This window comes from Dipteris shenzhenensis, chromosome 12 (genome assembly GCF_047967505.1).
Source record: "Dipteris shenzhenensis isolate YYH24624 ecotype China chromosome 12, Dip_SZ_1.0, whole genome shotgun sequence".
In the NCBI taxonomy this organism is placed as follows: domain Eukaryota; kingdom Viridiplantae; phylum Streptophyta; class Polypodiopsida; order Gleicheniales; family Dipteridaceae; genus Dipteris; species Dipteris shenzhenensis.
This window is the reverse complement of record NC_141607.1, coordinates 50781850-50797360: the sequence shown is the minus strand read 5'-3', so window position 1 is coordinate 50797360 and position 15511 is coordinate 50781850. Positions and strand designations below refer to the sequence as shown.

The 15511-nt window shown below is 44.4% G+C and overlaps 1 protein-coding gene across 2 annotated transcripts in view; it reads left to right on the top strand.

Moving 5' to 3' along the window:
* The window catches only part of LOC147896354 (uncharacterized), a 55282-nt gene extending 40261 nt beyond the window's left edge, over positions 1-15021 (top strand). For both annotated transcript variants that reach the window (XM_087382401.1, XM_087382400.1), the window contains exons 13-17: positions 1164-1235; positions 1425-1541; positions 1646-1795; positions 13731-13831; positions 14353-15021. In XM_087382401.1, the coding sequence (XP_087238527.1) occupies positions 1164-1235; positions 1425-1541; positions 1646-1795; positions 13731-13831; positions 14353-14647 (735 nt within the window). In that variant the 3' untranslated portion in view covers positions 14648-15021. The remainder of the gene's footprint in view (positions 1-1163; positions 1236-1424; positions 1542-1645; positions 1796-13730; positions 13832-14352) is intronic.
* Positions 15022-15511: the final 490 nt, after the last annotated feature.

Here is a 15511-nt window from a genome sequence, read left to right as displayed (position 1 = left end):
AAGAACTGGCAACTACCTAAATAGGTCCCATATTCAAAGGAGGAGACAGAAAAGATGCAAAAACTTCCAGAATAACTATGGTGAGTAGCTTATGACCAAGCTGTATGGGACAATCCTATAACAGAAAATCAGCAAGTGTGAAGAAAGCAATGGGACAAGGTTCCCTGACGCCATCACAAGCAGGTTTCAGACCAAAGTATTCCATAATTGATGACCTGGTCAAGTTAATAGCGATAGTAGAAGGGGCAATGGGTAAACACAAGGCACTCTTTTGTTGCCTCTGACACAGTACCTAGGGAGAATCTTTGGGCATGAATAACAAGGCTGTGGTTCCCCAAGACCTAAGGGAAGCACATGCAGGTTCTAAGATGAGTATATGGCTAAACTAGCAAGGCCATTGGTACCTGGATCGAATCTAGATGAAAAGGATACTATACACAAATGACATGGATGTCAAGCAAGGATGCCCTCTCTCCTTTCCTCCTGACTTCGTCTGGCTTGTTCATTGACAAGTAGATGAATGGGTGCTGAGTACACACAGTATAACTTAGTTGCTACACAGCGATTTCAGTTTTTCGATCAGTTTGGTGATCATTACTGACCTGACCTTTTTGTTTGCTTGACCCATTGATCCTAGAGGGATTGTCCGAATATGGAGATAGCCATGACATCAAAGCCTATAAAAACACTCATCATTCTTTCTTCAGATTGAAGTGAATGAGAGGAGAAACTATCTGATTCAGTTATATGGCATGCAATGCACATCCGACCTTTCTCTTTGTCCACATGCACATTCTTTATAAGGTAATGAGCTGTTTGAATTCATGAGGTAGAAGTAACCCCTGAGCTTGCTATTTAATCTGCTGTAGTCTCATTCCACCAAAACTAATTACGTAGTTTACCATGTGTCAATAGGCGTGAAGGTGAACCGTATTTCTGTCATGAGGCTGGTGGCAGTGGCATGCTGTGATTTTTTCACTGTCCGTAATATTTGTTTCATGGTGTGGCGAAAACATGTCTTGTACTTGTGCAGAATTTCATCAAAAGAAATGTGACGTGTGAGAATAGGTGTTTTTCTGATCTTTTGAAGTTGTATTACTCTAGAATTACGTTTGTGGGATTGATTTGTCAAAGTGCCTTTTTACAAAGTTTCGATATTGCAGACTGTATCAGAAGACCAAGCAAAGCGTTTTGCCAAGTTTAGAGAGCGTAAAAGCCGAATTGAAAAGGATGTGGTATGTTCATCAAACATATGGCATCTCATATTTTCAGCATGTGATGTCTCTAATTCTCTATTGATGTGTTGCTGGAGTGGTCTTGTTTTTGTATGTAATTTTGACAGGTCTTAAGATCTAGGAATTCTTGTACCCCTGAGCAATGACTTGAAGCGTTGCTGATTTTTTTGGGAAGGGATCATCGTACAGGTGCGAACAGATCGGGTCTTGCCATTCTATGCAGGTGATGACAACCCCAATGTGACGATGCTCCATGACATACTGGTCACCTACTCTTTCTACAATTTTGACCTGGGATATTGCCAGGTAAAGGGATAAAGAATACATATTTTGATAAGAACCTGTCAGCAAAGGCTTGTGTTTTTGACTTGCAATCAACCACTGATACATGACATATCCTTATCACACAGGGAATGAGTGATTTCTTGTCCCCCATCTTATTTGTCATGGAGGATGAATCAGAGTCATTCTGGTGTTTTGTGGCACTAATGGAGCACTTAGCTCCTAATTTTAATCGTGATCAGAATGGGATGCATTCACAGCTATTAGCTGTATCTAAGGTTCGTATGACTTTTTTGCCTGCTTAACCCCCATGAAAATGGTACCTTTTTGGGGCATCTGCTAGCCAATGGTTTATTACCTCGCCTTTTGTTTCTTCTTTTACAAACCAGAGAACCTATCAATAGAGGAGTAAACAGAGGAAAAGTACACTTTTATAACCTTTTGGTTACTTTCTGCATGTTTAAGTTTGAACGTTCAAGATTGCTCCACATGATCTTGTCACAAGATTTCCTAAGCCTGTGTATTGTAATCAAATTTATTGGAAGATAACAGTGATTGTGAGGTGACTTGAAGTCAGATAAGTACACACAACTGTAAATAATGAAAGTTTGACCAAGGAAAATCAATTTCTTAAGAAGAGTCATTCCCTTTGGCATGGTGTGTTTAGCATATAATATCCGCCTCATGACTATATTTAACTGTCATACTGTGCCGTACTGTTGCAAAGTGCCATGTATAACTCAAAAAGGCTGGTATCTATCAAACCCTTCTAATATCATTTGTTCACTCTGCCCTTTGGAATTTATTATATAATGTGAATTATTTGACATTACATCATAACTAGATTTATGTTCCTATTAGCGGACATGCAAATTTCACCTTGTGAAGTATTCGTCCATGTTGCGGCTTGCTAATATTGTGATAAATTATTTCTATCTTAAGTGGTGTCTTGCCCTATCAGCTAGATTGTCTAAGCATTTTTTGCTTAGAAATGCTTAATATATTTCCATATTGCAAGAGGCGTACAACGCGTGACGTAAGAGGAGCATAAGGTACATGACTCTAAAGATTCTTAAGTTTTTTATATTTTCGTGGGGAGGGGGAGTAGAATTAAAAGCTATCACAGATTCACAAGACATGTACATGTCATTATAGGACACAATGATTCAATGAACATTACCATCATTGATCAATCATTAATCATCCATTTACGTAGTAGAGCCTAGGCTCCAGCAATCAAGGTTTGCCCTGCAAAACACCAATCTCAATAATTGTTGTGTGGTCAACCGATTTTTGATTTTTGTATGCACCAGTGAGTAAGCACAGTTGCTCTCACAAGATCTTGCAAGGCAATATACATGTAAGAAAACCTTATTCTTGAAGGTTTTCTGATTTCTACGGTACTATATACCCTTAGGATGGAATGGGCCTTTACCTTCTTGAAGAGGTACACAATTTGCTTGGCCTCTACCATATCTTCTATGCGAAGGTGTAAGCAATGGGCAGCGCATGGAGTGCACAAAATAGTACATAACTCCCTCTTAACCACCTTTCCCATCATATGGCAGTTGTTTGCATTATGTGTCACGACCTGCACTACATTTTCTACTCCTGCATCAATAATGGCTTGCCTGATGTATTGCTGTTTGAGGAACAAGTCTATGACCTAGTGTTGTACGCGACATGAAACCCATGATAGAACATTGAAATTTGGTGTAGTCAGTATGCGTGATTCGTTGCAGTCTCCTAGATGTGGCCCTTTGTTTGACTAATGCCAACGTCACACTATTCGGCCGTGCCTTTGGTATGGTAAACATGGATGGAAGATCCCCGAGCTCCATCAGAGCCTAGAGTGCCCTATAGACATGGGAGATAGCATAACTGGATGGGACTCGGGAGACACATGAACTCCATGGATCGGGAGAAGTGGCGAGACAAACCATATCTCACCATGATGATCTCTGTCGAGAGGCGTGACAATCCTAACTTCTTTGGATTCAGATCCTTGACAGGACCTCTTCATTGCAGCATGCTAGTTTCCCCTGAGACCTCACACTTTGCTAGAGATATATGTGAGGAGGCTGAGACTTCACCATATGCAGCCCTATATCCAGACATCATTGAGGAAGTCCTTGCTAGGGACTCCAACCCGAGAACGGTGATAAGGAAAAAAAGGAAAGACAACCAGGAATTATGAACTTCACCATGTCAGATAGCTGAGACTTCATAGGGATCAGCTGCAATGTGGGCTCGTAGATGATGAGCTTATGAACCAGGTTCCAGAGCAAATATCCAGAGCACACAAATAACAAGTCAATCTCCCACACAATCTGACTAGAACACACACATGAACACACAAACTCTTTGAAAGAGGGGAAAGAAGGCTTTGACTTGTTGTAGCTCTGTGTCAAACAAGAGTTGTTCATACACAGTTGTTCTTTGTACGACAGATCAACCACACATGATGTATCTACAACACCTCCTTCCAGCAACTTGTATAAGTAAAACAGCTCGTACTAATGCTTCTCGTACGGAATCCTCATGCACAAAGACCCCCCCAAGAATGCTCATCCATCGAGTCATCCCCTCCACCTATAGATTCATGGAACCTTAACGATCAAAGTCCGTATCATGACTTCCGTTCAGTCACTATTGCATCTCACAAGCTGTACGTCATACTCAGAATTGTAAGCAGCCACATCACGAGTGCTTCCAGCAGCGACAACTCCCAACCTGTCTTTTGTTCCAGCTAAGCTCCCCCACGCTGCCTGCACACTTGTGCGTGATTAAAGGTAACAAACCCACAGCCTAAAAAAATAAGCGACTCGCACTTCATATCGATCAGCCCATTAGCTATCCGCTCAGCTAATCGTCCATCAGCCCTGTGCTTTTTTCCAGATCATCACACCCCGTTCATCGTCACCTTCACGTGTTCAAACACTGCAGCTACATTCCGTGCTAATATATGCTCCTGCGCTACAAAAAATTCTCTACTCTCGCAGAGAATCTAGAGCCCATCTACTCCAAGATTCTGCAATCATGATCCCACCACGCAAGACCAGGAAGTCCTCCACACTGGCCACTTCATAGCTTCACCTCGTCGTGAATCCTTCACACCATCAGCAATACCTCTGACCAGCAGCCTCCTCCACGACTCTCCAGCTTCCTTGTAGAGATCCCCCAGCCAGGTCCTGAAGCTCCCAGTCCGTGAGCTTCATGCCATCTCTCTCCACGCAGCCGCCCCCACCATCCCAAGCTCACGTCTTCCTTGCGAGCTCACTGTTGCGCCCGCCTTCACCAAGCTCCTTTGAGAATTACCACATGGTCGCTTACCCCCAGCCAAAGGCCTCTCCTTCTCTATCATCCAGAGCGCAGTAGTGACGACGCTTCTCTCCCACACAAAAGAGTTCCCCCACGCTTGCAATCGAGTCGCCTTCCCTACCCCTTCCAGAAGTCACCATCACGTTTTTTTCCTCCAGTAACCACCACGTTTCCCAGCTCCTAGCCACCACCTCGCCTTCAGACGCTTCTCCGTCATCCTCACGTAGCCACGTGCATGCATGCTTCTTTGATATATGCACCGTTACCTTTGCCTTTTTTTACCACTCTCCCATTAAAAAAATGCAAATATCCCCCAAGGCACATTAAATGCACATTTTGGACCTTTAGTCAACAATTCCCACACACATTAGCATGCACATTAAAGCTTGCATGCACCCCTGTACACACACATGAAAAGCCCCTTAACATGGACACCAGAACATATCAAATTCCTGTAACATGCAAGTGCACATCGACTCAGGAAAATATTAAAAAACCCTTCATGACTTGACTTTACATGACCCAAAAAACATTTCACTTGACCACACACTGGACACCCTTGCTCTGGAAGTCTGGTACAACCAAATTGCATTTCATCATTTCCCATGAAGTCCTTGCAAAACATACTTTATTGTCTCAAAAAAACTATACATCAGTCCATCATGCTTGTGAAAGAAAAAGTTACAAATGCCAAAAGCCCACACCTACCCTAGATGTGTACAACTATGTGCCTACCCACAGCTATATACAATGCTAAAAAACTTGATACAGATTTTATCCTATCATTTTGCCCATTCCCAAGTCTGCAGACATTCATGTCTTGCAGATAGGGGTATATAAGATTTGCATTTCTTCAGAGAGATCCTCATCCATGAGGTCTTCCGGCTTGTCTGGTTTCATCACAGTAGGTCCACAGCTGCCCACACTCATGATCCTATGAAAGTATTTCTTTAGTCTGAAGCCATTGACTCTATTCTTATGCTGATGACCATCCAAATTGCCAAGTTGGTATGAGCCATTTTTGAATTTCTTCGTCACACGAAAAGGTCCATCCCATTTGGTCACAAATTTCTTCTTGAAGGTAGAATCCAGACTACTGTTGTATCTCAAAACTAGATCACCCTTCCCGATTTTCTTATCCTTGAACTTCCTGTTTGCTCTCTTCTAATTCTCCTCTTGAATTAAAGCATAATGTTCCACCGCCTTTTGTCTGTCTAGATTGGCAATCCTCAAGCGCACCTAGCTAGATCCAAGATGCAACTTCAAAACACAAAAGGCTCTCAAACAGAGGCAAAGTTTTTTTGGCACAATTTCTTAAAATTCGTGATAATGTGGCAGCTGTTGAGACTAATCACTTGCACATTCAGATTTTACAATTTGGTAAGCTGTGTGAGCCTCTTTGGAATCACACCCCATCTTATTTCTGTCCAACACAATGTCCGTAAGCAGCATATAGTTGCCTAGAGTAGTAGGGATGTCTCTTGTAAATTGATTGCACGTCAATATGATTTCTTGGAGCCCGATTATTTCAGCTTTTGACTCCCCTAGTAAACAAAATTCATTGCCCAACATCTGGTGGACATTTCCTGCTTCATTTTGATGCCCACGCCCTGACTTTTCTGCCATGCTTGGTCAAAGAAGCCCTCTAAAGCCCCAAAAACGAACTACAACTGCGAGCCCACTCATGGAAGCCAGTTCTTAGCCTAAAAATCGGGTGATGAAGATGGATGGGGAGTATGGGTCCTCTAGTTGATGTTTCCAAGGCTAGTCCACAAAGATGCCAGAATCCAGTTTTTCTTCCAGTGTAGCACCATTGAAACTAAGGAAGAGGAAAATCCTTAAGAAAAAAGGGTAAGGTATTTGAGGCACCAAAAGGCTATTATTATGATCATGCTAAAACGCTAGGGTTTTTTGTGTTTCTATGTAATAATATGTACTGTACGGGTATGTGCTTCCTGCAAATCTAATAACCGGTTCTGGAAAGTAGAATTTGAATCCTCGTTTATCTTCATTAACATCTGTAATGCAGGAATTTCTACTTCCAAAGGTAATAGAGCTTCTTTCCCGTAAACAAGATGAAATGGTGAAAACTGGGTGCCTTTTTTTACTGCAACTCTGTAAGCCCATAAAGCCCAGTGCAAAGCAAGGTCCCACTCCTTCTCATATGTTCTCATGATCTTTCCCATGATATTAGTACACACACCATTAAATTTTTCATTCATCCCATTACATTGAGGATAATAGGGACTTGCATATTTGTGTTCAATCTTCAGCTTACCACATAATAAATCTTTCAGTTCACTCTTGAAACTTGGACCTCTATCAGAAAGCAACTCCAGTGGTACACCAAATCTACAGTAGATATCCTCATACACAAATTTACATACAGATTTTGCATTGACAGCCCGTACTGCTCATGCTTCAGCCCATCTCGTCAAATAATCCACAGTTGTCAGCATATAACAATTTCCCTTGGATGTCATGGGTAGAAAGAAAGAAAGAAAGAAAGAAATTTTATTAGAGTCTTCGGAAGACCGATGGGTCTATGAGACTGAAAGAAAACCTGATACAAATCACAGTAAGGGTGGAGTTGCTGAAATGAGCATCATCACCCGTGCTGAATCCTAAGTCTGATCATACATAATCAAATACATCTGGATGTAACAATGAAAAGAAAAGAACTGGAGCGGAGCGGAATCCTCCGTATGTCATGTCCCCCTTGTTGGTGCATAGCCGGTGATGGGACGTTGGTGCCCGTCAAGGGGTGCCGTGCGTCTCGGTCTCCTGGACGAGGCTCGATGCAAGACCAGAGCCACCGTGACTCCCATGGGACATATCTTTGGTCAAAACAATGACAAGAGGTCCCCCAGAGTGATCTGTGTGTCCCCTTGATGTCTCGTGTGTCGTGCTGCGATCAACGGGTCAAGGTCTCTGTCACGTGGGCGGCTAGAGATTGGACGATCAATGTCACTCGATGGGAAGTCTGTGATCCTGCTCTGAGAGGTGTCTGATGATGTGGGCAAGCCTTGTCGCTTGAGTAAGTACTCTCTATGTCGGATTCCCTCATGAATGAAGGCCGCGAGGCATCTCTGATCTGGGTAGGCGAGGAATCTGGAAAGGACCCCGGAGCCGTCTCTGAAGAGGCAGTGGTAGCGACCTCGGATCTCGTAGTACACTGGGCACCTGAAAATAAAATGCTCCTCCGACTCATACTCCTGACAGTCGCGCAATATGCATAAGCTATGCTCCCTAGGAATCCCCTCTGCTCTGCTGCTCTCTATGCGGAGGCGGTGTGATGATACCCGAAATTGTCCGATGGAGATCCGTAGTGAGTGAGGCATATGAAGTTCAGTGTACCCCGCTGGTGTGATGAATCCCTCCTCCGAAATGCGAAGACAGTAATCTCTGTAGAATCTCAGCTTCATTGGAAGCTCCCTCGGCTCCAACCAGGTCCTAAAGGTGTGTAGCTGCAGGAGATCCTCTTGAATGACCTGGTTGGTATGTGGCCCAATCGGGATGGTGGGTGGGAGTACTGGAGGGGCATCTAAACTGTACTGAAAAGGAGGTATCCTATCGATGTGAACCCTAGTCTCACAAACTATCTGTGAGTCCGTGCATACTAGCATCGCTCGTCTCCCTCTGCTGCCAACCTCATGGAGGAATCGAGAGCCAACCATGGTAACCTCTGTCTCCTTGATGTGCAGTCCCCATATGATCTAACCCAGTGTAGATATGTGATGGTCTGAAAGGCTGCATCTAGCTGGAGTGGAGAGGCACCAAACTCGGCCTGAATGATGTGATGTGGTACAGACGGTTTCCCCCGGATCATCCGTGAGAGCATGAGGATCTGCAAGCGCTCCACCCGTGTTCACTCTATTTCTGACATGTCAGGCCCCTAACAAGGGCTGCCATACATACTGGCTGGTTGGACCAAGGAGTCGAAGAGAAGAGCCTTGGTCCGAGGGTCCTGGAAGTGGGAGTGAAAGCACTGTCTCTCTAGCCGAGCCAGTGAGGCATATCCCGTGCTTAGTCTGGCCTGCATCGCTGGTCTCATCGTGAAGATCGGGCCGGAGAAGATGACACCCAAGTAAGTGTATGAGGATACGATCTCAACTGGTGACCCACCCAAAGTAAAAGTAAACTGTTTCCGTTGCATGTTTGCTCGAGAGGTGTTAAAGATCATGACCTTGGTCTTGCTAAGGTTGACCTCCAAATCATGGGATAAACAAAAAGCCTGTAGTGCATCCAGGTGTCGCTGGAGCCCCTCGGGTGTGGACGACAAGAGTGCCACGTCATCTGCATAAAGAAGAATCCTGATGATGATCCCGGCAAGTGAGCAACCGGTCCCTCCGAACGTCCCCATGAAAGTCTCAAGCTCATCGATGTAGAGGCCAAACAGGGTCTTGCTAAGGTTGACCTCCAAATCATGGGATAAACAAAAAGCCTGCAGTGCATCCAGGTGTCGCTGGAGCCCCTCGGGTGTGGACGACAAGAGTGCCACGTCATCTGCATAAAGAAGAATCCTGATGATGATCTCGGCAAGTGAGCAACCGGTCCCTCCGAACGTCCCCATGAAAGTCTCAAGCTCATCGATGTAGAGGCCAAACAGGGTTGGTGATAAGGGACAACCCTGTTTGATCCCTATGGTACTCAGGATCTCATCTGTCCAACCTACGCCTGTACGAACTCGGCTTGAGACTCTCTCATACAGTGCCATGACTGCCCAGATGATCTCCTGATCAAATCCCAGTTTCTATAGGCGTGTGATAAGACGAGCTCGAGGTACTGTGTCAAAGGCTTTGCAGAAATCCACAAAGCAACAGTATACCCTCTCCTTTCGTGATCTGGCCTCCTCAATGACACTCCTGAGTGTGAGTATGTGATCCATAGTCCCATGGTCTCGCCTGAAACCGATCTGACCCTCTGCTCTGAGCCCTTTCATCTTTGGGAATAGGCTAACCGATCCATCCAATACAGCTGCATAGATCTTGGACATCACATGTCCAATCATGATAGTCCTGTAGTTACTCGGGTCCATGGGATCCCCTACCTTGTGGATGGGGGTGATGGTGTTGAGTGTCCAAGTGTGGGGGAAGCCAAGGCAAACAGCGTCATTGAATAGCTTTGCTAGGATCGGGGCTAACTTGTCGATCCCATATGCAATAAACTCAGTGCATAGCCCCTCGTGATCCTTAGCTCGGCCATTGTGCAGTTTCAATGTCGCATCCTTGACTCCCCCTTTGGTGAACAATGTGCAAGTGGTGGGACGAGGTGTGCGTATGAGGTCTGGAGTGGGCTGGTGTGGGACATCATATAGATGGTGTGCATACGTGTGCCAGACTCTCGTGTCGGTGAGGGGTGATGGGGACCTACACTCAAGGAATCTACGCCAAAAATCCTTAGAGTTGTTGTTGTACAAGATGTGCAGCTGCTCCTCCTCATTTTGACGAAGAAAATCTTGCTTCTTTCGACGTACGAGACGTCGGTACTTGCGTACCGTGTCTGGTGTGTTCGAGAGGTGACATCTGGTTTCAAGTCGGAGCTGTCGGCGATAAGCCTTGCACTTCGCATCGTACCAATTGTTGCAGGGTACAGAACCAAGAGGTGGTGGTCTAGTGGACTGTGTGGTGTGGGGAAATATTTGGAGGGTAGCCTCGTGGAGTGTGCGACTAATCAGGGCAGCACGGTCCTCTATGAGTGGTATGTGATCAATGTAGGTTAGGAGTCTGTTTAGGTGTCCAGAGTAGGCCGGTGAGAGGCTGTGATCAAAGTGTATGTCGTGGTAGGTGTCGTGCTTCCTATGTGGTGTGTGTGGTGTGGCTAAGCATGGGGTGGCGATAGTGAAGAATAGGTATGTGTGATCAGCTCCTGGAGGGAGTGGTGCTACGGTGAAGTCGGTGATACATGAAGTGTAGGTCGAGCCTGTTGTAGATGATGAGATCATGCATCCTGCCCAAATCAAGGAGCGCGTGTCCATATGGTGTAACAGGCCCGTGTCGGTCCGATGAGGTCCTAGTCATACCTGCTCCGTCTAGGTCCATGTCTGGAAGCATGATAGAGTCGTCTCGGAAGTCCAGGAGTGGTGCCTGTCGCGTACTCGTCCTGGCGTTGAAGTCCCCAACAAGGAGAACTTCCCCGCGGGCTGAAAGGTCTGGGATATCCTGATGTAAGGGTGCATATGGAGATGTCTCATCCTCTTCTCGTGCCACTCTGGCGAAGTGGGATGTGTCTGGCGGGAAGTAGCATATTACTATGAAAAGGTCACGGGTGTCTGTGCATCGGGTCCGAATCCACATGAATCGGGAGTGTGCGTCCTTCCTCTGAAGGGAGATGGCTCTAGCGAGGGAAGACCTGTACAATACTGCGACCCCGCCTGATCCTCGGACTCCTCGTGTATCCCTCGTCTCATCCCTGAAGGCTGAGTCCCATGTGTAGCCACTGACTATCGGTAGTGGACGCTCTGGGCTCTGGTGTGTCTCCGTGTAAAAGACTATGTCTCGTCCTGTATAAGACTCCGAGAAGTTTCCTGGGTCTGACCATAAGGTGCCATTACAGTTCCAAATGGTGCAGTCTAGGGTCTCGAAAACCTGAGTCTCATAGGCCCCGTCCCCCTAGGGGGTACGGGTGGGAGACCGATGGCATCTATTCCCCATTTCTCAAAAATATTATAAGCAAGCATGATATTTCTGACTTCTGGATGTAAGATCCCTTTGCTTCAAACTCCACAATGACCTCCTGTTTGGCTGTCTGTATTTCGTAATGAACCAAATCCTTGACTGTGGAGATTAACTAGGGGGTAGGGGGGGAAGCCTTACAAGACTTCACAACCTCATCAATCGATGGTTGGGCCCTTCTAGAACCTGAAGTCGAGTCTTTACTTCTTCCAGCTCCAGCCTTAACTCTCTGACTGTTTGCTGCAAATAATAAATCCGTTCATGTTGCCCAATGATGGATCGCTTTGAACCTGCTTGTTGGTAGTTGTGTGCAAACGGAGTGCAAACGGAGAGGGTGTCATGGCTATCACTGTTGCATATCGTGCCTTGGTTGAGGTTGCTGGTGTTGAGGTGGATTTCAAGGAAAGAGTTGGCCACCATATCTGAGTACCCCCAAAGCTGAAGCTAACCTCCAGACTGGGCCTGGGGTTCATCCCAGCCTGGGGTGAAGTGGAACTGGAGAAGACTAACTGGCGAACCCTAACTGAACTGAAGTGATGGCGCGAACCCTAACTGGGTTGAACTGAGTGGCGAGCTGTGAGGGATGCTGCTACTGTTCGACGACGACCCAGCTGCTCCTCAGTCGCTAGGGTCCTCAGACAAGTCGGTTGACACAGTCATGGTCTTGTAATCGGCAACAATCTGCAGTAGCAGTGCCCCTGAGTTGAGTATCTCTGTTTTTTTTCATAGGTTGATTGCAACAAAGGTTTCTTATGGCTCTTGTGTCGACACTATTCTCGGTCCAAGCTTATATGAGGAGGAGGTGTTCATCTGACCTGCAATTTTCATCCCTGTGTCTACTCAGTTTAAATTCTCGGCACAAATATATTACGTGCATTCCACATGACATTTCTGTGTGCAGCTAATCCAACAATCCTTTAGTACCACCGCCTGTATATCCTGTGCCGATTTGCCAAGTATTCCTCACACTGCCATATGTAGTGATGCTCGTCCTCAATCAAATTGCCCTCACAGATTTTATAGAGCCTCTCCTGCCTGGGGATGTCTGTCCATCTACTGGTCTCTACCTCCAGGTCATAGGAGCTGACTCTAAATCTGCAAATAGCTTGTCTCTCATACATGGAGATATGTACTGTTGCTCATTGTCTGTTAATGTGGGGTTGATCTCTTTCTTGTAAAACTCCATTTTACCCTTACATCCTCTCCACAAAGTGTCCACCACTTTCTGCTGCACAAAGTCCCTTATGGCCCCTTTCTTCTTGAATCTTAGGTAAACTTTGGCTTGACATATCCCACCTTTCCAAGCAGTTATGGTTTTCTCTTGGTCTTCCATCACTTTGTAAGGGATTCCATTTTTGTTTGGGTTTGACCATATAAGAGATCGAGAGACATATTGCTTCACCCTTAAGAGGTAGCATTCCAGTTTCTTCCAAGATCATGGGATAGGGAGTTTGCACTCTTTCCCCTAGCTCTTCTATTAGGAACTTTTTCTGGATTCTCTATATTCTTTGATACATTTCTATTGCTAGCAGGTATCCCACAGACAGAAGCTGGGATTTCTGTGTGTATTACCTATATAGCAAGAGCCTGCAGATGCCCTCAATATGAAATGAAATCCTCCCTGTGCATTAGAATCTAACTCCCATGCCTCTCACCGTGCCATTACCTATGCATCTGGTACTAGCACTGGTTGGACTGTCATCCATTAGCAATCCAAATAGTCCTGTGAATATTGTCTGCATCTGTAAATTATAACTCTCTCTTATTTTTGGCCTACACTGAAGGTTGATGTCGTTGTTACTTTAAAAATCTGCGGTACTCCTGTGGATTGCTGGAAACCTGCATTTGCTGCTCAGACTGCACATTTGTTGAATCGCCTAACAATTGTTGTTTGTCAGCAGCATCAGACCAGTCTTTGTCTATAGTGATGGCTTGTCAGTGCAGTTCATTTCTTTTGGTCATGTGTATGTGGCCAATTTCACGTGATGTGGTACCATGTGCATCGTGTTAATTCACTTAAACATTTTTAGCCAACTATAGCTTGTTAGAACAGAAACTCTTACTCATTGGTGTCTTTGTTACAAATCTTATGTTTTACCCATTGTGTGCGATAAATGCTTGAAGTCATTGATTAAGGCTTAGAAGTGGGAGCATAGAATCAGCTGGAAAATTAACTCAAACTATGCAGTATACTAAACATTTTGTGTTGCATTTTCAGTTGGTTGAGCTTCTCGACAGTCCTTTGCACAAATATTTGAAACAGGCAGACTGCTTGAATTATTTCTTTTGTTTCCGCTGGATCCTTATTCAATTCAAAAGGTGGGTTCTTTCAGGGATATACCATTTAGTCTGGTTTCGAATATTGTTTACTGAGGTTGCCTGTATTCATGTAAAGGGTTATGGATATGTAAGAGCTCCAAAATTGTGTTTTTGTGTGTGTGTGTTATTCTCCTGCATGATGTCTTGTACTTGCGAAATCAGGGTTGGGCTCTTTCCGTAAGCAATTGTGAGATAAAGATTGAACATAGCATCAATATGACATCACAAATATGAACAAAGGAGCAAAATTCTTTTGCAAAACATAAACACCTCACATAGCTGTTACAGAAAGAGGGTCTTGCACTACACTGTTCATACTGCCCTTATTCTATAACTTCGAAGTGACTCTGAAAGATTTTCTACAGAACACAACATTGTGATTACCCTGTATCTAATCTTGATAGCTTTAAGTACTAACACAGGAGGCTTTATTTGTGGAATACTGTTATGCTTCCTTTCTATTCAGTAGTCTGCTTGAGCAAGTAATCGTTGAGTGTAAATAATTCCTGGTTGTTTCACAGGGAGTTTGAATATGAGAATGTCATGCGACTGTGGGAGGTATTGTGGACTCACTACCTTTCAGAGCACTTCCACTTATATATCTGTGTTGCATTACTCAAGAAGTACCGGAGGAGAATTGTGGAGGATCAGATGGATTTTGATACTCTGCTGAAATTTATAAATGAGCTAAGCGGTCACATTGACCTTGAAGGGGCATTACGAGAATCTGAATCACTTTGTGTAGTTGCTGGCGACTTGGGTGCTTCATGTATACCTGCAGGCACTCCTCCAGCTCTTCCTGTCCCCATAATCTAATAGCTATTCACTTGACCTTTGATACGTCTTCACTTGTAAATCTAATACTTGTATGCTATATGTGGGTCCCATACCCAAGGGAAAACTGACTTCTTTCCCCTTGTATAAATTGATAGCCACAAATGGCTTTGGTGCAAATTGTTAATCTTGTAATTGCTATTGTCACTAGTGAAAAAAAGTAAAGAAAGACCAGTTTAAGGAAGCTCACACAGTTTCTAGATGGAAAGACTTCAGAACACTGTGCTTGAGGTACGAGCAACGAGTGAAAATCTTACTTAGAGCTTCATGGTCGGGCACCACCATTTTCGACATATCGTAATCTTGATATATCATCTTGGATAATCTTAATATCATCGTGGATTATTTTTTATGCACTTTCAGACGTTATAACTTTCATGGAAGTCATGTTAAAGAAAAAACGATTCACTAATACCTACTTAACTACTTTCTGGCATTGTCTAGGATGCCATGTCAGTTGTTTTGTCCTCTTCATAGTCTTTCAGAGAATATAAATTGTGGATGGTGTTTAGAGGTATTGTTAAAAATCTTCGGGATACTTGAGATGGTAGGCCATAAAAAAGAAATGCCACCTCCATTTTTCTTTCTTTTCGTGGTAGTGGGGCTTCATCTCCTTCCTCTTGTCAATTCTCTTTTCATCACGGACTTCCTTTAGGTGGGCTTCCTCACATTGAAACTGACGCGGATATGAGGTTCTTCGCTTAGCACTACGTGTCAAATTAGATAATGAGCTTGTTGTGTGGGGAAGAGGCAGTCAGCATGTGAATTGTAAAATTTATTCTCACAAAAAAAGAAGAATTGTAAAATTTATATTTTGAGCTCATTATTTCTGTAAGGTCACAAAAC